The sequence below is a fragment of the Hyla sarda genome, chromosome 9, assembly GCF_029499605.1.
Source record: "Hyla sarda isolate aHylSar1 chromosome 9, aHylSar1.hap1, whole genome shotgun sequence".
Classification (NCBI taxonomy): domain Eukaryota; kingdom Metazoa; phylum Chordata; class Amphibia; order Anura; family Hylidae; genus Hyla; species Hyla sarda.
The window spans coordinates 18,859,740-18,882,826 of NC_079197.1; the positions used below are offsets into that span (position 1 = coordinate 18,859,740).

At 45.7% G+C, this 23,087-nt stretch overlaps 1 protein-coding gene across 1 annotated transcript; it reads left to right on the top strand.

Annotated features, from left to right (window-relative positions):
* The first annotated feature begins 637 nt into the window (after positions 1-637).
* On the top strand, positions 638-22,265 carry UBAC1 (UBA domain containing 1). Its single transcript, XM_056538919.1, has 10 exons — positions 638-895; positions 10,751-10,871; positions 11,263-11,336; positions 12,461-12,568; positions 13,215-13,317; positions 13,453-13,561; positions 14,565-14,784; positions 15,529-15,615; positions 17,597-17,735; positions 21,718-22,265. The coding sequence occupies exons 1-10, from the start codon at positions 758-760 to the stop codon at positions 21,831-21,833; spliced, it is 1,215 nt and encodes a 404-aa protein (XP_056394894.1). The 5' UTR covers positions 638-757; the 3' UTR covers positions 21,834-22,265.
* Positions 22,266-23,087: the final 822 nt, after the last annotated feature.

Here is a 23,087-nt window from a genome sequence, read left to right on the forward strand (position 1 = left end):
GTAGTTTAGCAACCGCTGGAGAGTCACAGGTTGGGGAACACTTAGAGGACAATAATAGGAAGATGAACTTGACAATAAGACCTCTATATATTTAAGTAGTGTCTGTGGCTGCAGTGAGGGACAGGTCCAAATTTTGCCCTGGTGCCCATAGGTGTAGCAGCTAGAGATGAGTGAACTTACAGTAAATTCGATTCGTCACAAACTTCTCGGCTCGGCAGTTGATGACTTTTCCTGCATAAATTAGTTCAGCTTTCCGGTGCTCCGATGGGCTGGAAAAGGTGGATACAGTCCTAGGAGACTCTTTCCTAGGAATGTATCCACCTTTTCCAGCCCACCGGAGCACCTGAAGGCTGAACTAAATTACGCAGGATAAGTAATCAACTGCCGAGCCGAGAAGTTCGTGACGAATCGAATTTACTGTAAGTTCGCTCATCTCTAGTAGCAGCATGTGGAATTTATGTAGCAGAGGTACCTACCTATTCTGCATCATAGAGACAATAACAGAGACAGTATATTCTAGCTTGGTGACAGCAGGTGGCGCTATTGATAAAGTAACAATACTGTGTTCTCTGTAATCAGTGATGCTGCTCTATCTCCCCCTGCTGGTGGCTCCTCTATATTTGCGCCGCTGTCATAAGACTACAAGTCCCATCATGCCCCAGGGCCTCTTCCGGTTATTGGAGCTGGGGATCCGGTCACAGGGCTGCGGGCTCGTCTTCCTGCCTGTCCTTGGGCCGCTACTCGGGGGGGATGCTCCATGTTCGTGCAGGAGGAGAAGATATTCGCCGGCCGGGTGCTCAGGCTTCATGTCTGCACCATGGAGGGGGCCGAGTGGCTGGAGGAGGTGATGGAGGACATGACGGTGGAGCGGCTGAAGGAGAGGTGTCTGAAACATGTAAGAGGCTGCGGCGCCTGTGCTGTCCGCCAGGGGGCGATGCTGCTTATCTGTATTCTGTCATATACAGGAGGGAGCACTGATCATCTGTATACTGTATGGGGGGCCGTCATATACAGGAGGGAGCACTGATCATCTGTATACTGTATGGGGGGCTGTCATATACAGGAGGGAGCACTGATCATCTGTATACTGTATGGGGGGCTGTCATATACAGGAGGGGAGCACTGATCATCTGTATACTGTATGGGGGGGCTGTCATATACAGGAGGGGAGCACTGATCATCTGTATACTGTATGGGGGGGGGCTGTCATATACAGGAGGGAGCACTGATCATCTGTATACTGTATGGGGGGCTGTCATATACAGGAGGGAGCACTGATCATCTGTATACTGTATGGGGAGCTGTCATATACAGGAGGGGGCACTGATCATCTGTATACTGTATGGAGAGCTGTCATATACAGGAGGGAGCACTGATCATCTGTATACTGTATGGGGGACTGTCATATACAGGAGGGAGCACTGATCTGTATACTGTATGGGGGACTGTCATATACAGGAGGGAGCACTGATCTGTATACTGTATGGGGGGCTGTCATATACAGGAGGGGAGCACTGATCATCTGTATACTGTATGGGGGGGCTGTCATATACAGGAGGGGAGCACTGATCATCTGTATACTGTATGGTGGGCTGTCATATACAGGAGGGAGCACTGATCATCTGTATACTGTATGGGGGGGCTGTCATATACAGGAGGGGAGTACTGATCATCTGTATACTGTATGGGGGGGCTGTCATATACAGGAGGGAGCACTGATCATCTGTATACTGTATGGGGGGGCTGTCATATACAGGAGGGGGAGCACTGATCATCTGTATACTGTATGGGGGGCTGTCATATACAGGAGGGGAGTGCTGATCATCTGTGTACTGTATGGGGGGCTGTCATATACAGGAGGGAGCACTGATCATCTGTATACTGTATGGGGGGCTGTCATATACAGGAGGGAGCACTGATCATCTGTATACTGTATGGGGGGCTGTCATATACAGGAGGGGAGCACTGATCATCTGTATACTGTATGGGGGGGCTGTCATATACAGGAGGGAGCACTGATCATCTGTATACTGTATGGGGGGGGGCTGTCATGTACAGGAGGGGAGCACTGATCATCTGTATACTGAATGGGGGGCTGTCATATACAGGAGGGAGCACTGATCATCTGTATACTGTATGGGGGGGCTGTCATATACAGGAGGGGAGTACTGATCATCTGTATACTGTATGGGGGGGCTTTCATATACAGGAGGGGGCACTGATCATCTGTATACTGTATGGGGGGGGGGCTGTCATATACAGGAGGGGAGCACTGATAATCTGTATACTGTATGGGGGGCTGTCATATACAGGAGGGGAGCACTGATCATCTGTATACTGTATGGGGGGCTGTCATATACAGGAGGGAGCACTGATCATCTGTATACTGTATGGGGGGCTGTCATATACAGGAGGGAGCACTGATCATCTGTATACTGTATGGGGGGGGCTGTCATATACAGGAGGGGAGCACTGATCATCTGTATACTGTATGGGGGGCTGTCATACAGGAGGGGGCACTGATCATCTGTATACTGTATGGGGGGCTGTCATATACAGGAGGGAGCACTGATCATCTGTATACTGTATGGGGGGCTGTCATATACAGGAGGGGGCACTGATCATCTGTATACTGTATGGGGGGCTGTCATATACAGGAGGGGGCACTGATCATCTGTATACTGTATGGGGGGGCTGTCATATACAGGAGGGGAGCACTGATCATCTGTATACTGTATGGGGGGCTGTCATATACAGGAGGGGAGCACTGATCATCTGTATACTGTATGGGGGGCTGTCATATACAGGAGGGGAGCACTGATCATCTATATACTGTATGGGGGGGGCTGTCATATACAGGAGGGGGCACTGATCATCTGTATACTGTATGGGGGGCTGTCATATACAGGAGGGGAGCACTGATCATCTGTATACTGTATGGGGGGGCTGTCATATACAGGAGGGAGCGCTGATCATCTGTATACTGTATGGGGGGGCTGTCATATACAGGAGGGAGCACTGATCATCTGTATACTGTATGGGGGGCTGTCATATACAGGAGGGGAGCACTGATCATCTGTATACTGTATGGGGGGCTGTCATATACAGGAGGGGAGCACTGATCATCTGTATACTGTATGGGGGGCTGTCATATACAGGAGGGAGCACTGATCATCTGTATACTGTATGGGGGGCTGTCATATACAGGAGGGAGCACTGATCATCTGTATACTGTATGGTGGGCTTTGATATACAGTAGGGGGCACTGATCATCTATATACTGTATGGGGGGCTGTCATATACAGGAGGGAGCACTGATCATCTGTATACTGTATGGGGGGCTGTCATATACAGGAGGGGAGCACTGATCATCTGTATACTGTATGGGGGGGCTGTCATGTACAGGAGGAGCACTGATCTGTATACTGTATGGGGGGCTGTCATATACAGGAGGGAGCACTGATCATCTGTATACTGAATGGGGGGGGCTGTCATATACAGGAGGGAGTACTGATCATCTGTATACTGTATGGGGGGGCTGTCATATACAGGAGGGGGCACTGATCATCTATATACTGTATGGGGGGGCTGTCATGTACAGGAGGAGCACTGATCTGTATACTGTATGGGGGCTGTCGTGTCACGAGTGATGGGGGATCTGTTCTATAATGGACGATGGGGGAGAGCTGCCATAGTATACTGTGGTGTCTGGCTTATAATATAATGTGGGTTGTTACAATGAGGGACAGTCAGATGTTCCCCATCTCTCTCCCGTATACACGTCCTCCACTATAGAAGCTGGGGGGGGCTCATTTCTTTAGGGACGGTGGGTGAGATTTATCAAAACCTGTCCATGGGTTGTTGCCCAAAGCAACCAATCAGATCGCTTCTTTCTTTTTTCAGAGGCCTTTTCAAAAATGAAAGCATCAATCTAATTGGTTGCTATGGGCAACTCAGCAACTTTTCCTCTGGACAGGTTTTGATAAATCTCCCCCAGTCAGCGGTCTCCATAGCGACTACTTATGTTGCTACCGGCCTTATAAGAGGGTAAATCTCACCATGAGGGAGATTCTACTTGTTACCCATATAACTTATAGGCAGTAGGGAAAATGAAAGCCTAGCTGGGATTGGTTGCTATGGGCAACAAAGAGGATATTACTGTAAGACAACCTGAGAAATCTTCACCTGTATCTGGTTGCTATTGGCAACAAAAAAATAAAATAAATAAATATATATATATATATATATATATATATATATATATATATATACACATACATACATACACACACACAGCGATCAAGTTCTGAGGGAAAAAAGTGTGGGAACTCACCCAATATTTTCACTCAAAGGCTGGTCCTGCAGGACTCTTGCTAATGGAAATGGGGTTCTTGCTCTGGAAAAAAATGCAGGAACTCAGTTCCCACGCATTCCTGCTGGACATGAGCCCTGTATGTGTGTGTGTGTATATATATATATATAAATATAGTGTGTGTGGATAGAGAGATATATACCGTGTGTGTATATATGTATGTGTGTGTATATATATATATATATATATATATATATATATATATATATATATATACTCCAGCAGTGGCTGCGGAGGGGGTTGGTGCAGTACACGTATGAAATATGTATGTGCATCCATTAGCCATAGTCCAGATGCATCTTCATCTTCTGGTCATCTGTTATGTATGGACGGCCGGCTTACACTGTCCCTATGGATTTCCCGATTTCTGGTTTAAGGTGGGGGTTGGGTTCCTCCATTATTTTCTTTTGGTTTCTTCATGGAGACATCGATCAGGTGACTACGTACATGTTTCTCACGAATGAATATGTTTAGGGGTAGTCGGGTTTCGGCAAATAAAACCTAATCTTTGGGAAAAACTCTTGAATATTACAACGTTGCAAATTTCTGTATACAACCAGTGTGCCTCCAGCTGTTGCAAAACTGCAACTCCCAGCGTGCCTGGACAGCCGAAGGCTGTCCAGGCATGCTGGGAGTTGTAGTTTTGCAACAGCGGGAGGCACCCTGGTTGGGAAACACTGTCCTAGAGTAACAAGGCCTATGGGAGAATTACAACAGCCATATTAGCTGTCGCAACACAGCAATATTCTTTAACAAGTCCTTGTGGTTTTTAAGATCTCTGCTTGCTGTCATACAGTGGGACCGTTCATTGTTGACTTTCTCCATCATTAAAGGGGTTATCCAGGAAAAAACTTTCTTTTTATTTATATATATATATATATATATATATATATATATATATATATAATCTCAACTGGCTCCAGAAAGTTAAACAGATTTGTAAATTACTTCTATTGCAAAATCAATAATTTCAATAATTATCAGCTGCTGAAGTTGAGTTGTTGTTTTCTCTCTGGCAACAGTGCTCTCTGCTGACATCTCTGCTTGTCTCGGGAACTGCACAGAGTAGAAGAGGTTTTCTATGGGGATTTGCTTCTAAACTGGGCGGTTCCCGAGACACGTGTCATCAGAGAGCACTTAGACAGAAAAGAACAACTCAACTACTGAAAGGATTAAGATTTTTTAATAGAAGTAATTTACAAATCTGTTTAACTTTCTGAAGCCAGTTGATATAAACAAAGGTTTTTTCCTGGAAGACCCCTTTAAGGTCTCTGCCTGTCATACGATAGACGCTTGGATTGCAGGATGTAGCTTTAGTTGTAAACATGAAGGTTGTTTTTTTTTTTTTTATTGACAGCAAGCAGAGGTCTTGGAAACTGTGAGGAATTAATCCAGAAGGTGTATTGGAAAATGAAATACGACATAGGATCCCTTACTGATTCGGCAACATTGAATAGAATTGTACAATGTACGGCACTGTTCCGCCAGGAACGGGTAGCAAAATCCTGTCGCCAGTGTGAACAGAGCTTTGTCACTTTTCTGCTTCACTGCAGTTTTCGGCAGTAGTTCCCTTTTAAATGTAACCGAACATAAAATGTGCAAAAAAAAATAAAAATAAATAGATATATATATATATATATATATATATATATATATCTCATAATATAATATTTTGAGGTTGTCTGTGTGTGTTGCTGGCTACATTGTGGTGTGATGCAATGTTCTTTTGGCCGATCTGTTCTGATGTATGCGTATACGTGCACGCTCAGCTCATCCGAGCGCGCTTGTGTTTTCAGTGGACAGGCCAGATAAAGGTTCCATACACACTAGAGAAAACCTATTTACATGAATTGGCTAACTTCTAATGCAGTGTTTCCCAACCTGGGTGCCTCTAGCTGTTGCAAAACTACAACTGCCAGCATGCCCGGACAGCCTTCGGCTGTCCGGGCATGCTGGCAGTTGTAGTTTTGCAACAGCTGGAGGCCCCCTGGTTGGGAAACACTGACTTAAGCGCATGTCCAGCCCTGTGCCAGCTCCCTGGGCAGTGGTTTGCCTCTGATTCTATACCTTCCTGAGCTGGCTGCTAATAATAACGTGTTATATATAGAGCCGGAGCTGCCCTGTCAGGAGGATACCCGGCTATTGATCTCCTCTCCTCTGGTTACCCAGTACATGAGCTGCCAGTCTCAGGAAAAACTCCTCTCACCATGTGCCGGTGCTATGCTTCTTACTGTAGGGGTTTTCCATAGACACATGATGCTGACCTGCTTGAAATACCCATCTGCATTGGGTGGAAATACCTGTGGATCATAGTGTCCCCTCATCTCTCCCTGTGTCACAGTCATTAGTGTCCCCCTCATCTCTCTCCCTGTGTCACAGTCATTAGTGTCCCCTCATCTCTCCCTGTGTCACAGTCATTAGTGTCCCCTCATCTCTCCCTGTGTCACAGTCATTAGTGTCCCCCTCATCTCTCTCCCTGTGTCACAGTCATTAGTGTCCCCTCATATCTCTCCCTGTGTCACAGTCAGTAGTGTCCCCCTCATCTCTCTCCCTGTGTCACAGTCATTATTGTCCCCTCATCTCTCTCCCTGTGTCACAGTCAGTAGTGTCCCCTCATCTCTCTCCCTGTGTCACAGTCAGTAGTGTCCCCTCATCTCTCTCCCTGTGTCACAGTTATTAGTGTCCCACTCATATCTCTCTCCCTGTGTCACAGTCATTAGTGTCCCCCTCATCTCTCTCCCTGTGTCACAGTCATTAGTGTCCCCCTCATCTCTCTCTGTGTCACAGTCATTAGTGTCCCCCTCTCATCTCTCTCCCTGTGTCAGTCATTAGTGTCCCCTCAAATTTCTCTCCCTGTGTCACAGTCATTAGTGTCCCCCTCATCTTTCTCTCGCTGAGTCACAGTCATTAGTGTCCCCCTGATTTCTCCCTGTGTCACAGTCATTAGTGTCCCCTCATCTCTTCTGTATTAGTCATTAGTGTCCCTTCATCTCTCCCTGTGTCACAATAATTAGTGTCCCCCTCATCTCTCTCTCCCTCTGTCACAGTCATTAGTGTCCCCCTCATCTCTCTCCCTGTGTCAGTCATTAGTGTCCCCCTCATCTCTCTCCCTGTGTCACAGTCATTAGTGTCCCCCTCATCTCTCTCCCTGTGTCACAGTCATTAGTGTCCCCCTCATCTCTCTCCCTGTGTCACAGTCAGTAGTGTCCCCTCATCTCTCTCCCTGTGTCACAGTCAGTAGTGTCCCCTCATCTCTCTCCCTGTGTCACAGTCATTAGTGTCCCCCTCATCTCTCTCCCTGTGTCAGTCATTAGTGTCCCCCTCATCTCTCTCCCTGTGTCAGTCATTAGTGTCCCCCTCATCTCTCTCCCTGTGTCACAGTCAGTAGTGTCCCCCTCATCTCTCTCCCTGTGTCACAGTCATTAGTGTCCCCCTCATCTCTCTCCCTGTGTCACAGTCATTAGTGTCCCCCTCATCTCTCTCCCTGTGTCACAGTCATTAGTGTCCCCCTCATCTCTCTCCCTGTGTCACAGTCATTAGTGTCCCCTCATCTCTCCCTGTGTCACAGTCATTAGTGTCCCCCTCATCTCTCCCTGTGTCACAGTCATTAGTATCCCCTCATCTCTCCCTGTGTCAGTCATTAGTGTCCCCTCATCTGTCTGTCACAGTCATTAGTGGTCCCCTCATCTCTGTCTGTGTCACAGTCATTAGTGTCCCCTCCTCTCTCCCTGTGTCAGTCATTAGTGTCCCCCTCATCTCTCCCTGTGTCACAGTCATTAATGTCCCCCTCATCTCTCTCTCCCTGTGTCACAGTCATTAGTGTCCCCCTCATCTCTCCCTGTGTCACAGTCATTAGTGTCCCCTCATCTCTCCCTGTGTCACAGTCATTAGTGTCCCCCTCATCTCTCCCTGTGTCACAGTCATTAGTATCCCCTCATCTCTCCCTGTGTCAGTCATTAGTGTCCCCTCATCTGTCTGTCACAGTCATTAGTGGTCCCCTCATCTCTGTCTGTGTCACAGTCATTAGTGTCCCCTCCTCTCTCCCTGTGTCAGTCATTAGTGTCCCCCTCATCTCTCCCTGTGTCACAGTCATTAATGTCCCCCTCATCTCTCTCTCCCTGTGTCACAGTCATTAGTGTCCCCCTCATCTCTCCCTGTGTCACAGTCATTAGTATCCCCTCATCTCTCCCTGTGTCACAGTCATTAGTGTCCCCTCATCTCTCCCTGGTGTCGGGGCTTTGTCTAACTCTGCTATACGCTATGAATAGAGCAGTGGTGCATATGCTCGGCTGTTGCTTCAATCAAACATGAACACTGGAGGTTAGGTTGGATCTGTCATGTGCCCTATGTGAGGGAGTCAATGGGAGGGTCTGAACAGCTTTTCCTATGGAATTATGGTGACTCCTCTAGAATTATCCAGCATCAGATTCCAGAGGCAGTCGTATGTTTAGCGTTACAGTAACTTGTTGCTGGAGGAATGTTTTAGCTGTGACAATAGTAGTTGGTTTAGGGAAGAGCATTGTGGGGGCTGACGTCATGGTTGGCACCAGCCATAACTATCTGAGCGGCCGAGAATGCCACCATACTGTAAGAAGGCTCCCGGGGATTACAGCAGGAAAATGTACTGTGACCAGAGACTGAGAGAGAGTCCCAAAATACAAGTCCTTGAATGATCCTCCACTTTCAGGGGGATAGAATTACAGCACTTAAAGGGGTACTCCAGTGGAAAACTTTTTTTAAATTTTATTTATTTATTTTTTTAATCAACTGGTGCCAGAAAGTTAAACAGATTTGTAAAATACTTCTATAAAAAAATCTTAATCCTTCCAGTACTTATTAGCTCCTTATTACTACAGGAGAAATTATTTTCTTTTTGAAACACAGAGCTCTCTGCTGACACCTCTGTCCATTTTAAGAACTGTCCAGAGTAGGAGAAAATCCCCATAGCAAACATAGCAAAAATGGACAGAGGTGTCAGCAGAGAGCACTGTGGTCAGACAGAAAGGAAATTCAAAAAGGAGAAGAACAGCTGATAAGTACTGGAAGGTTTATGATTTTTAAATAGAAGGAATTTACAAATCTGTTTTAACGGTCTGGCGTCAGTTGATTTAAAAAAAAATAAAAAATGTTTTCCAGTGGAGTACCCCTTTAAAGGGTGGAAAGGTGGAAAACCTTTTTTTTATCAACAGGTGCCAGAAAGTTAAACAGATTTGTAAATTACTTCTATTAAAAAATCTTAATCCTTACAGTACTTATTAGCTGCTGAATACTACAGAGGAAATGGTTTTCTTTTTGAAACACAGAGCTCTCTGCTGACATCGCGAGCACAGTGCTCTCTGCTGACATCTCTGTCCATTTTAAGAACTGTCCAGAGTAGGAGAAAATCCACATATCAAACATATGCTGCTCTGGACAGTTCCTAAAATGGACAGAGATGTCAACAGAGAGCACTGCGCTCGTGATGTCAGCAGAGTGTTCCAAAAAGAAAAGAATTTCCTCTGTACTATTCAGCAGCTAATAAGTACTGGAAGGAATAAGATTTTTATATAGAAGTAATTTAAAAATCCGTTTTGTCTTTCTGGCACCAGTTGATTTAAAAAAAAAAAAAAAAATAAATAAATAAATAAAAAAAAAGGTTTTTCACTTTACTCTATTACAGTGTTTCCCCAACCAGGGTGCCTCCAGCTGTTGCAAAATTACGACTCCCATCATGCTCGGACAGCCTTTGGCTGTCTGGGCGTGCTGGAAGTTGTAGTTTTGCAACAGCTGAAGGCACCCTGGTTGGGAAACACTGCTCTATTATGTATTATGTGTTTGCTTGGTTAAAGGGGTACTCCGGTGGAAACCCTAATTTTTTTTTTTTTTTTTTTTTTTTTTTATCAACTGGTGCCAGAAAGTTAAACAGATTTGTAAATTACTTCTATTAAAAAATCATAATCCTTCCAGTACTTATTAGCTGCTGAATACTACAGAGGAAATTATTTTCTTTTTAGAACACAGTGCTCTCTGCTGACATCTCTGTCCATTTTAGGAATTGTCCAGAGCAGCATATGTTTGCTATGGGGATTTTCTTCTACTCTGGACAGTTCCTAAAATGGACAGAGATGTCAGCAGAGAGCACTGTGCTCGTGATGTCAGCAAAGAGTGTTCCAAAAAGGAAAACATTTCCACTGTAGTATTCAGCAGCTAATAATAAGTACTGGAAGGATTAAGATTTTATAATAGAAGTAATTTACAAATCTGTTTAACTTTCTGGCACCAATTGATTTAAAAAATAAATAAATAAATAAAAAAGGTTTCCACTGGAGTACCCCTTTAAGATAGAACCCAGAAAATCCCTTCATGGTAACAGATGGTATTTCTTCTTTATGCCCACAGTGTGCCCACGGGAGCCTGGAAGACCCCAAAAGCCTTACTCATCACAAGTTGGTCCACGCCTCCTCCGAGAGAGTCCTATCTGATACCAAGACTGTTGCAGAAGAGAATATTCAGGACAGAGGTGTCTCAGAGCTGGGGGATGAGTGCGGGTTGTACCATCTTGGGGCCCATTCACGCTACGTATTCCACTTGGAAAATAAGGTGCAGCAGTCTCCCATTGTTCTCAATGGGATTCTGCTGCACCATTCACACTAGGAAATATCTGTGGTGGACATTCCCCCAAAGAAATTCTAAACCCCGTACTCCCATGTTCATTCTTTCGGAGGAATCTGCTCTGAAATGCATTGCCTTCTATGGAGACAGCGCATTTCTGAGTGGTCCTAGTGCCGGTTTGTTGTGCCGCCGCCCGCTCCAGACGGAATAATTCCGGGTGGAGATTCCGTAGTGTTAATGAGCCCTCATGGTTGTGGGTAGTAGTGAACTCACTTGTTTTTATATATATTTTTTTCTAGATGTCTTGTTGTTGGTGAAAAAGAGGGCCCCTCCGCCACCACCAAAGATGTCCGACGTATCAGCAGAGGAGAAGGTGGGTGGAAATGTTCTGTCATTTCATGTTTAGATCCACAATCCTGTGCCTATTGATTTTATAGTAGACGCAGACATCTGTGTCCGTCTTGTTCTCCTGTTTACTATCACAGTTATAGTAAGGATAAAAAAATCTAGCCTTTACTAGGAAGAGCTTATAGCCTATAGATCAGTATTTCCCAAACAGGGTGCCTCCAGCTGTTGCTAAACTACAACTCCCGGCATGACTGTACAGCTGAAGGTACCGAAAGAGCCATGAGGGAAGACAAACAGGACTTAAAGGGGTACTCCGGCGCTTAGACATCTTATCCCCTATCCAAAGGATAGGGGATAAGATGTCTGATCGCGGGGGTCCCGCCGCTGGGGACCTTGGTGATCTTGCACGCCGCACCCTGTTAAAATCAGTCCCTGGAGCACGTTCGCTCCGGGTCTGATTACTGTCGATCACGGGGCCGGAGCATTGTGACGTCACGGCTCCGCCCCCGTGTGACATCACGCTCCACCCCCTCAATGTAAGCCTATGGGAGGGGGCGTGACAGCTGTCACACCCCCTCCCATAGACTTGCATTGAGAGGGCAGGGCGCGATGTCACACGTGGGCGGAGTCGTGATGTCACGATCTTCCGCTCCCGTGGTCGGGAGCCAGAACCTCCAGCGCTGCCGGAAGCAGATACAGGTGGGTGCTGCATGCTATATTGCGGGACCCCCGCGATCAGACATCTTATCCCCTATCCTTTGCATTAAGGGGACGTGACCGTGATGTCACAAGCCTCCTCCCCGCATCGCCAGTCATCCGACACGGAGCGAAGTTCACTCTGTGCACCGGATGTCTGGGGTGCTGCAGCTGAGATCGCAGGGTTCCCCAGCGGCAGGACCCCCGTGATCAGACATCGTGTCCCCCTATCCTTTGGATAGGGGATAAGATGTCTAGGGGCGGAGTACCGCTTTAAACACTCAAGTGCATGTGTATGCATTAAGCTCCCCCTAGTGGTGGCTGTAGCCATTTATCTATATGGCGTTGTATAAGGAGGCATGGGATGATGAGATTTCCGTAGCAGAAATACAGAAATGCTGTACCTGGAAATGAAAACACAAGGAACATGTGCTTATTGCTTGTACTTTACAGCGTAAGCAGGATCAGAAGGCTCCGGACAAGGACGCCATTCTCAAGGCCACTGCTGGCCTTCCAGCTCGCACTGCGGATCGGACAGTCGCTCATCACAATATGAGAGATGTGAGTACTGCCTGGCACCATTGTAGTCCTGAAACCTGTGATAGAATGTTTTGACTTGCAGGATTCCTGATCTTCAAACCTGTATTCTTTTTCCGTTTATTCATCGTTTTTTTTTTTTTTTTTATGTGTCTAGCTTCTGTATTTAGCTCACAAATTCCTCTGTTCTGCTGCTCACTCATTCTGACATCCACTCCTCAGGAAGGGGCATGTCTGAGGCAAGTACTGAGCCTGCCCTCCCTCACCATGCATTCACTTCCTCCCTGAGTCTGCTGAGCTGTGCTGGATGTTTTCATCCAATCACTGCAGGCTGCTCTGTAACCCCCTCCTCTCTGTTTTTATGCTGCAGTCTGACAGGACAGGAGTGAGCACAGAGGAGTGCTAGTCCCGCCATCACTTCCTGGACTTTGTCCCTGTCTATACTTTAGCTGGGACAAAGATAATGCTGCAGCCGGACAGGATTATGTTCTGGATGGTATGGGGACCCCTAGTGGTCTTCTTTTTTTATAATTTTTTTATTTCCATGATTATACTTTAATCTCCTATAAAAACATTTTTATAAGGTATATTAGGTTTTGCCAAGATGTACAACATATAAAAAGTGTTTTAATCTGGCAGTGCCCATTTAAAGTTTCTTATTCCCTTGCAGTTCCAGACAGAGCTGCGGAAGATTTTGGTGTCTCTTATTGAAGTTGCCCAAAAGCTGCTAGCACTGAACCCTGATGCCGTTGAGCTCTTTAAAAAGGCAAATGGCAAGTATGGGGTTAACATCTGGGTCTCCTTTCTGTGTTTCATTTGCTGGTCCGGTGGGGACTGACAGCTAGCTGAATAGTACTTGCCCACTCTAAATCATGAACCGCTCAAGTCCTGCTTTTCCTTCATTTTAGCCATGTTAGACGAGGATGAGGAGGATCGGGTGGATGAAGTGGCATTACGGCAGCTCACGGAGATGGGATTCCCAGAGAGCCGAGCGGTGAAGTCCCTCCGCTTAAATCAGTAGGTAGTTCCCATAAGTAATCATTTTATAAGCTATTCTTTGCTGGGAACGTTGGGTCATTTAGCTTTTCCAGACTCCTGAATGGCAAGTCCTTCCTAGTATTGCTGGGCTATATACCCAGCTTGCTGTATCATTGTGCAGGTTTTCTGCCAGAGCTTATGGGAATCGCCAGTCGACAGCTAATATGGCTGATGCAATTCTCCCATAAGCCTTGTTACTCTAGGTCAGTGTTTCCCAACCAGGGTTCCTCTTGCTGTTGCAAAACTGCAACTCCCAGCATGCCCGGACCATGCTGGGAGTTATAGATTTGCAACAGCGGGATGCACACTGGCTGGGAAATGCTGGTCTAGACAATCATCAATAATTTTTATATATATCAATCAACTGGCTCCAGAAAGTTAAACAGATTTGTAAATTACTTCTATTAGAAAATCTTAACCCTTCCAATAATTATTAGCTGCTGAAGTTGAGTTGTTCTTTTCTGTCTGGCAACAGTGCTCTCTGCTGACATCTCTGCTTGTCTCGGGAACTGCACAGAGTAGAAGAGGTTTGCTATGGGGATTTGCTTCTACTCTGGACAGTTCCCGAGACACGTGTCATCAGAGAGACTTAGACAGAAAAGAACAACTCAAATCCAGCAGCTCATAAGTACTGAAAGGATAAAAAAAAAATTGTAGAAGTAATTTACAAATCTGTTTAACTTTCTGGAGCCAGTTGAAATATAAACATTTTCTTTTTTCATGGATAACCCTTTAATCTGCCTAGACTGGTGTTTCCCAACCAGGGTGCCTCCAGCTGTTGCAAAACTACAACATCCAGCATGCCCGGACAGCCAAAGGCTGTCCGGGCATGCTGGGAGTTGTAGTTTTGCAACAGCGGGATGCACACTGCCTGGGAAATGTTGGTCTAGACAATAATCATTGCCTGGTCAGCTACTGTAATGGGACTTTAGTATCTCTTGTTATATTTATTTTTATTGTTTTTTCTATTGTCGTTTTGCAGCATGTCGGTCACGCAGGCTATGGAGTGGCTGATTGAACATGCCGATGATCCAACAGCAGATACGCCTCTTCCAAACGAGAACGCATCAGACGAGGCCGGTGCCGCGGCATCAGCAGACTCCAGATCGTGTCAGGGAGCAACCGCAGAAGACCCTAAAGACGAACTCACAGAAATCTTTAAGAAGATACGGAGGAAAAGGGAATTTCGCCCAGACCCCCGTGTAAGTGAAATGTTTTGCAAGTTTTGGGACTTCAATAACTCCTAGATCAGTATTTCCCAACTAAGGTGCCTCCAGCTGTTGCAAAACTACAACTCACAGCATGCCTGGACAGCCATCAGCAGTCTTAGGTACTTATCACCTATCCGCAAGTGTCTGATCGCGGGGGTCCGACCGCTGGGACCCCCGCGATCTCCCATATGTGACCCAGCATTGCTGCAGCCCACAAGCCCCCTCTATACAGCTCTATGAGAGAGGCGGTGATGCACGATTGCTGCATGGAGGGGGCGTGTCGCCCGTGGCAGAGCAGGGGGTCCCGTATAGGAGATTGCAGGGGTTCCCAGTGTTTGGACCCTCCACGATCAGACACTTCTCCCCTATCTGCAGGATAGGGGATAAGTGTCTAGGGCTGCAGATCTGCTTTAAACTCATTTACATAATATTTTTTAGTTTCATATAAGTTGTTAAATGTTGCAGTTACTTGTTTTACTTTTTCTTGAAGCAAGGTGGTTGTGTTTTTTATTTCCATTCCTATTATCACCATTGTCAGGTATGTAATATAACAAGGTAGCTCTAGCTATGCAGTTGTCATCTGATCTCCCGCAATGCGCTGCTCTCCAGTAACTGAAAACCTGCAGAATTCAGCATAAGACACGAGTACACCGGAATGTATACAGTAAAGCAAAGTGTTGATACAATGTCAATTTCCATTCTGATACATCTGAAGTAATTTTTTTTGTATTCTAGGCTGTTATCGCTTTGATGGAAATGGGGTTTGACGAAAAAGAAGTGATTGATGCCCTTCGTGTAAACAACAATCAACAGGACGCAGCAGTGAGTATCAATACAGGACACCGCCCCCCCCCCCATACCCCCAGTAGTGACCCTGCACTGTATTCTAGGTTTACACTTTCGTTTGCATCCGGCCGACCTTTTAAGGTTTTTTTTTTTTCCTTCTTCCTTTTTTCTTCTACTTTTTTTTTTTCTTTCTTCGAGCTGATGGGTCCAGAAACGGGTCAGATGCAAATGGCTACTACCGGGTCATGACGGACTTTATTCACTTGCATGGGGTCTGTTGGTGACCCGGTAATTTAGCAGGATTTTAGCGTGAAAAAAAAAGAGCTTGCACAATTTTATTTTTTTTCTCTGCTAAACTCTCGTCGTTCTGGACAGATTGCCGACGAAAGTCTGAATAGCGGAGTCCAAAGGCAATGTGAACCAGGTCTTAGATCCCCCTCCTCCTTCCAACTTTTAATATCCCTACAATATTAAAGGAAACCTGTCATCAGTCTCACCTGCACTAAGCTGTATGTACGGACAGGTAGTGCAGGCGACAGTGATGACAACTATACTTACCTGGTCCCGTTCCGTGCTCTGGTTCTCCCGCAATCTTCCAGGTCTGACTTTGAGCATGGGCGGAGCTTAGTGACCTCACCGCTGCTGATTCTCTGCTGGGTCCCGCTGCTAGCAAACAGCAGCAGTGACGTCACCAAGCTCCGCGCCGGCCCCGGAACAGAACCTATGGCAAAATATTGCGGAAGAACCAGAGCACGGTACAGGACCTGTACCGACATGTTAATGCTGGTGACACGGATGACAGATTTCCATTAAGGTGATCATAAACTCTCAATAGCTGTCAGCCAAACAGCTAATTCTCCAATCCTCCTCGCGCACATCTGATCAATGTTGTCTCAGCATGAAGAGGGCAGTGAGCCGCTGCCAGACACTTGTGGTTACAGCTTAAAGGGGTACTCCGCCCCTAGACATCTTATCCCCTATCCAAAGGATAGGGGATAAGATGTCAGATCGCCGGGGTCCCGCTGCGGCACCCCGCTATCATTACAGCACAGAGCAGACTCGCTCCATGCGTAATGACCAGCGATACCGGGGACGGAGCATCGTGACATCACGGCTCCGCCCCTCGTGACGTCATGGCCCGCCCCCTTAATGCAAGTCTATGGGAGGGGGCGTGTTAGCTGGTCATTACGCACGGAGCGAGTCTGCTCTGTGCTGTAATGATAATGGGGTGCCGCAGCAGAGATCCCAGGGGTCCCTAGCAGCGACACCCCGGCGATCTGACATCTTATCCCCTATCCTTTGGATAGGGGATAAGATGTCTAGGGGCGGAGTACCCTTTTAACTTCAAAACAAAATGATCAGGCGTTGAAATTCAATATATCTGATCCTACTTTCCTTCGATATAATGCTTTAGGAAAACCTACCATACCCCATACTAGTGTTTTCTAAACAATCTGCCTCCTGCTGTTGCAAAACTAGAACTCTCAGCATGCCTTTGGCTGTCCAGCTATGGTGGGAGTTATAGTTTTGCAACAGCTGGAGACACACGGCTTGTTAAAAAAAACTAAACTGCCCTATGCATACAAAGTAGTCTGCCCTGCCAAACATGCATGGCCAGATATTGATACAATGACTCTCCTCCCCCTGAGGACAATCTATAGCAGCGGTCTCCAACCTGCGGACCTCCTGATGTTGCAAAACTACAATTCCCAGCATGCCCGGACAGCCAACGGCTGTCCGGGCATGCTGGGAGTTGTAGTTTTGCAACATCTGGAGGTCCGCAGGTTGGAGACCACTGATCTATAGGATTATTTTTGTCTCCAGATTATAAGGTTTTGCTGATCAAAAATTGTCCGATTATTGGACCTGGTGATTGATCACATGATTGACGCCTTCGCCGAATGTTATTATGGCTGCTTTAGGACGTAACCTTTTTTTATATGGTGAATCATTGTCTGTCCTTCTTACGACACATGTTTACGGGATATGTTGTAATCCAGAACTCTCGCTCTTTTAGTGTGAGTGGCTCCTGGGCGACAAGAAACCTTCACCGGAAGATTTGGACAAAGGCATTGACACCTCTAGTCCTTTATTCCAAGCCATCCTTGACAACCCTGTCGTACAACTAGGCCTAACCAACCCTAAAACTCTACTAGGTAAGTGCTTTAGATGACCACGAGCTGGGCTGATCTTGCTTCCTTGTGATCAGCTGTTATTGTTGGGGGGGGGGGGGGGGGGGGGGGAAGGGGTATGTGGTAGCCGTTCTTTGCTCCTGCGGGGTCTGTGCAGGAGAAATAAAGCATTACACTGTGCATTTTAGGGTACGTTCCCACCTGGCGTATTTTGCTGCGTATTTGCTGCTGCGTATTTTCCTACCCATTGACTTCAATGGGAAATAAAATACGCAGCAGCAAAATACGCCAGGTGGGAACGTACCCTTAGAGCCATTGGGGCTTCTGGGTAATGCTTACCCACATTGGGGGAGATTCAGCAAAACCTGTGCAGTGGCCCTCAGCAACCAATCAAATTGTTAATTTCCTTTTTCAGAGGCCTTTTTTTTTATCTGGTTGCTATGGGCAACTGCACCACTCTGCCTCTACACAGGCTTTGATAAATCTCCCCCCTTTCTAGTTAATACAGAGGCGGTCCACAACAGGTAATCCTCGCTTTACTATATTCTTATGCCCTTTAAGAAGCTCCTTTTTAGATTTAGCATGAATTGCATGGTTCTCCAATACGATCGGCCGACATTGCTATTATTCTTTACGTATAATACACTAGTTACAGCGTTTCCCAAAAAAGGGAGTCTCCAGTTGTTGCAACAGCTGGAGGCACCCTGGTTGGAATTATTGGAAACATAGGGTCAGATTCCCACTAAACCAGATTTTTTATTTATTTCCTGTGCTATTGAAGTAGTCCCTGAACCCATAACCGGGCCTGCTGGGAGTTGTAGTTTTTGCAACAGCTGGAGGCTCCCTTTTTGGGAACACTGCCCCTTGTGAACAGTATGTCAGAACTCATGGTAATTCCACAAACCGCTACGACGAATAGGATAATAAGAGCAGGATGGGGAATTGAAGGAGAAGTATCATGGAAGAAAACTTATCTCCTATCCGAAGGATAAGGGATAAGTTTTAGATTGTGGGCAGGGGGGGTCCGAGCGCTGGGGCCCCCTGCGATCTCCTGTTGGAGCCCCGGCTCTCCTTCACAGCGGCGCATCACGACCCCCACCCGTAGTGTTTTCTGCCACGCCCCCTATATATAGCTCTATGGGAGAGCCGTTCGGCAATCTTTGGCTCTCCCATATATAGAGGGGGTGTGGTGGCCCCCGCTTCGGGTGGAGTTCGTGACATGCCGCTGTAAAGGAGAGCCAGGGCTCTTTTTCCATAATTCTCCTTTAAAGGGGTACTCCAGTGGAAAACTTTTTATTTATTTTTTTATTAACTGGTGCCAGAAAGTTAAACAGATTTGCAAATTACTTCTATTAAAAAATCTTAATCCTTCTAGTACTTATTAGCTGCTGAATACTACAGAGGAAATTCTTTTCTTTTTGGAACACAGAGCTCTCTGCTGACATCATGACCACAGTGCTCTCTGCTGACATCTCTGTCTATTTTAAGAACTGTCCAGAGTAGGAGAAAATCCCCATAGCAAACATATGATGCTCTGGACAGTTCCTAAAATGGACAGAGATGTCAGCTGAGAGCACTGTGCTCGTGATGTCAGCAGAGAGCAGTATGTTCCAAAAAGAAAACCATTTCCTCTGTAGTATTCAGCAGCTAATAAGTACTGGAAGGATTAAGATTTTTTTAATAGAAGTAATTTACAAATCTGTTTAACTTTCTGGCACAAGTTGATTTAAAAAAATAAATAAAAAAGTTTTCCACCGGAGTACCCCTTTAAGTCTGATCTGTAGGGCTCTGACCACAGGGACCCCCACTGATTAGGAGACACGCATGTATGTGCATTATTCAGATTTGTTAGTGATTTTTGTGCCGTCTCTTTCATCATGCTGACCTATCTAGTGTCGCCGCTAATCCCTGTGTAGGTACAGTTACAGGAGAGGTGTCATGGGAACGGTATAGTGCCACTCTCCAGCTGACAGATACAGTACAGCCCGTGCCAGAGCTGAAATAGCAACACTCCAAATACTTTTCCCTTCTTTGAGTTCACCGTCCTGTCACGTAGGTCAGCTTTCATACGTCCTGCCCTTCTGATCTCTATAGTACAATGCTCTTAGCTTTTTTTACTTGAATGACTGACAGATTGGGCGTCACTTGATTTCCTGAAACAGATGGAACTAAGAAATACCTAACAAGTGTTGGAGGTGACTCAATTAACTTTTAGGGGTGACTCCGTGAGACGTGGGGGACGTACCCAAATCCCTGAGTACGTACAATAGAAGCATACTGGACCACTTCCATAGCACCAGCTAACAACTCCCTCCTTTCTTAGTATAAAAGGGGTCCTTCTTCAAGTCCTTAGAGCACTGTTTGCCAGCCAGGGTGCTGTCCGGGCATGCTGGGAGTTGTAGTTTTGCAACTGTTCAGGGCCGTTTGAAGGAATTTGGGGACCCCAAGCAAAATGGGTGTGGCTATGTGAAGGTGGAGCCAAAAAGGGGAGGGACCAAATGTCAATCATAGTTGGTTATAATAGGGTACATAATGGGGGGGAAAAAAGAGAGAAAAAAAAAATATATAGATAGAGAGATAGAGATAGATAGATAGATATATATAGAGAGATATAGATAGATATATAGAGATATAAATATAGTTATATAGATTAGAGATGAGCGAACTTACAGTAAATTCAATTCGTCACGAACTTCTCGGCTCGGCAGTTGATGACTTATCCTGCATAAATGAGTTCAGCTTTCAGGTGCTCCGGTGGGCTGGAAAAGGTGGATACAGTCCTAGGAAAGAGTCTCCTAGGACTGTATCCACCTTTTCCAGCCCACGGGAGCACCTGAAAGCTAAATTCATTTATGCAGGATAAGTCATCAACTGCCGAGCTGAGAAGTTCGTGACGAATCGAATTTACTGTAAGTTCGTTCATCTCTAATATAGATAGATATATAAATTGATATATAAATATATATTTATATATACCTCTGCTGCAGAGAGGCTCTGCAGTTGCCGAGAATTCGGGGCAGGACCTTCCCCAGTCCCCAGCTACGTGCGGAGCGGTAATGATGTTTGCGCAGCACGTCACGCTCGCAGAATACCTAGGGCCGACGTCAGGATGTAGTAACGCCGGCCCTTGAATTCTGGGAGCGTGACGTGAGCGAATCATTGCAGCAGGTTTGGTTCAGTCTCTTAAAGGGGTTTCTTTTTGTTTTTTTTATATATATCAACTGGCTCCAGAAAGTTAAACAGATTTGTAAATTACTTCTATTAAAAAATCTTAATCCTTCCAGTACTTCTGAAGTTGAGTTGTTCCTTTCTGTCTAAGTGCTCTCTGATGACACGTGTCTCGTGAACCACCCAGTTTAGAAGAGATTTGCCATGGGGATTTGCTTCTAAACTGGGTGGTTCCCGAGACTTGTGTCATCAGAGATTACTTAGACAGAAAAAAACAACCTTAACTTCAGAAGCTCATAAGTACTGAAAGGAATGAGATTTTTTAATAGAAGTAATTTATAAATCTGTTTAACTTTCTGGAGCCATTTGATATATATAAAAAAAAGTTTTTTTTTTCCTGGAATACCCCTTTAGGGCCCATTCACACGTTCCGGGCGGACATTCCGTGTGCTAGGACCGTTTGGAAATGCGCCGTCTCCATTGACGGCAATGCGTGTCCAAGCGGGTGCTGCTGAAAAACGAACGTGACCGGAATCTGAATTTCCGCTGCAGAATATACGTTCTGTCATTTCTTATTTACTATCTACGGGGAATGGCTGGACGTCCCATAGGCAATGAATGGAGCAGTGATCACGCATCAGATCCCTACTGATTTACCAGTTATCTGGTTTTCTGTAGATATCGGCTCGGCCACCGCTCCAGTCACTCTCTATGAGCCTCTGAAGATCGTGCAGTACAGCGCTTCCAGGCCTGTGAAATAATTCCGGTTGGTTGGTTCTACTGGGTTGTATTTTTTTTGCCCGTTTCCACTAAATGATGTGTTTTTTTTTCTTTCCAGCATTTGAAGATATGCTTGAAAACCCATTGAACAGCACACAATGGATGAACGACCCGGAGACCGGCCCCGTAATGTTACAGATATCTAGGATTTTCCAAACCTTAAACCGCACGTAGGAGACGCTGCCCTCCCCATCTACTGTGTCTCTGGACTTGGGGGGGAAAGTGCAAAAACCAAAACCTTACTTATTTTTTTTTTTATCTATTCTGGGCCTGTGTCATTGATTCTGCTCAGGAGAGTGTGCGTGTGTTGCTTCATTACTCTTATCATCGTGATGTTATTGGAGTTGTTTTGTGGTTTAGACCGGCCGATCAATCATTGGGGGATTCTTCGGGATTACGATGCGGTGTTGTCACTTTGCAAACAGGAAAACCAACTTCCAACGGGGACGAGCACCATGATGCCTTCTGCCATCTGCATTCTCCTCCTGACAACCATTTCCATGGTACAGTTAGCCTCTGGCGATTCGATACACCACCCAAAAGTAAAACTCCTTTAAAGGGGTACTCCGGAGGAAAACGTTTTTTTTTTTAATCAACTGGTGCCAGAAAGTTAAACAGATTTGCAAATTACTTCTATTAAAAAATCTTAATCCTTCTAGTACTTATTAGCTGCTGAATACTACAGAGGAAATTATTTTCTTTTTGGAACACAGAGCTCTCTGCTGACATCACGAGCACAGTGCTCTCTGCTGACATCTCTGTCCCTTTTAGGAACTGTCCAGAGCAGCATATGTTTTATATGGGGATTTTCTCCTACTCTGGACAGTTCCTAAAATGGACAGAGATGTCAGCAGAGAGCACTGTGCTCATGATGTCAGCAGAGAGCTCTGTGTTCCAAAAAGAAAATAATTTCCTCTGTAGTATTCAGCAGCTAATAAATAATGGAAGGATTAAGATTTTTTTTTTAATAGAAGTAATTTACAAATCTGTTTAACTTTCTGGCACCAGTCGATTGAGGGTACGTTCCCACCTGGCGTATTTTATTTCCCATTGAAGTCAATGGGTAGGAAAATACGCAGCAGCAAATACGCAGTAAAATACACCAGGTGGGAATGTACCCTAAAAAAAAAAGTTTTCCACCGGAGTACCCCTTTAATCCGATAACACTAGGGCCCAATAGGATTATGGAATTCTCTGCTGCATCAATCATAGAAAAGTATATAAAACGTACCTGTGGGTAGACAACATGCATGAGGACTGTCCTGTATAAAATACTAACCGATATGTTGGTAGCATTTTTTTTTTTTTCAATGGGGTTCAGCAGTTTTTCAATTTAGATCCGCGCCCCCCCCCCCCCCCCCCCCCATGCCAGTGTTTCCCATCCAGGGTGCCTCCAGCTGTTGCAGAACTACAACTCCCAGCATGCCC

What these genes read in the sequence shown, in the direction of transcription:
- UBAC1 (XM_056538919.1), top strand. Translation starts at nt 758, where the DNA reads ATGTTCGTGCAGGAGGAGAAGATATTCGCCGGCCGGGTGCTCAGGCTT. An exon ending in ACGTATCAGCAGAGGAGAAG is followed by an intron (nt 11,337 to 12,460) that starts GTGGGTGGAAAT and finishes TGTACTTTACAG; the next exon opens with CGTAAGCAGGATCAGAAGGC. An exon ending in CTCATCACAATATGAGAGAT is followed by an intron (nt 12,569 to 13,214) that starts GTGAGTACTGCC and finishes ATTCCCTTGCAG; the next exon opens with TTCCAGACAGAGCTGCGGAA.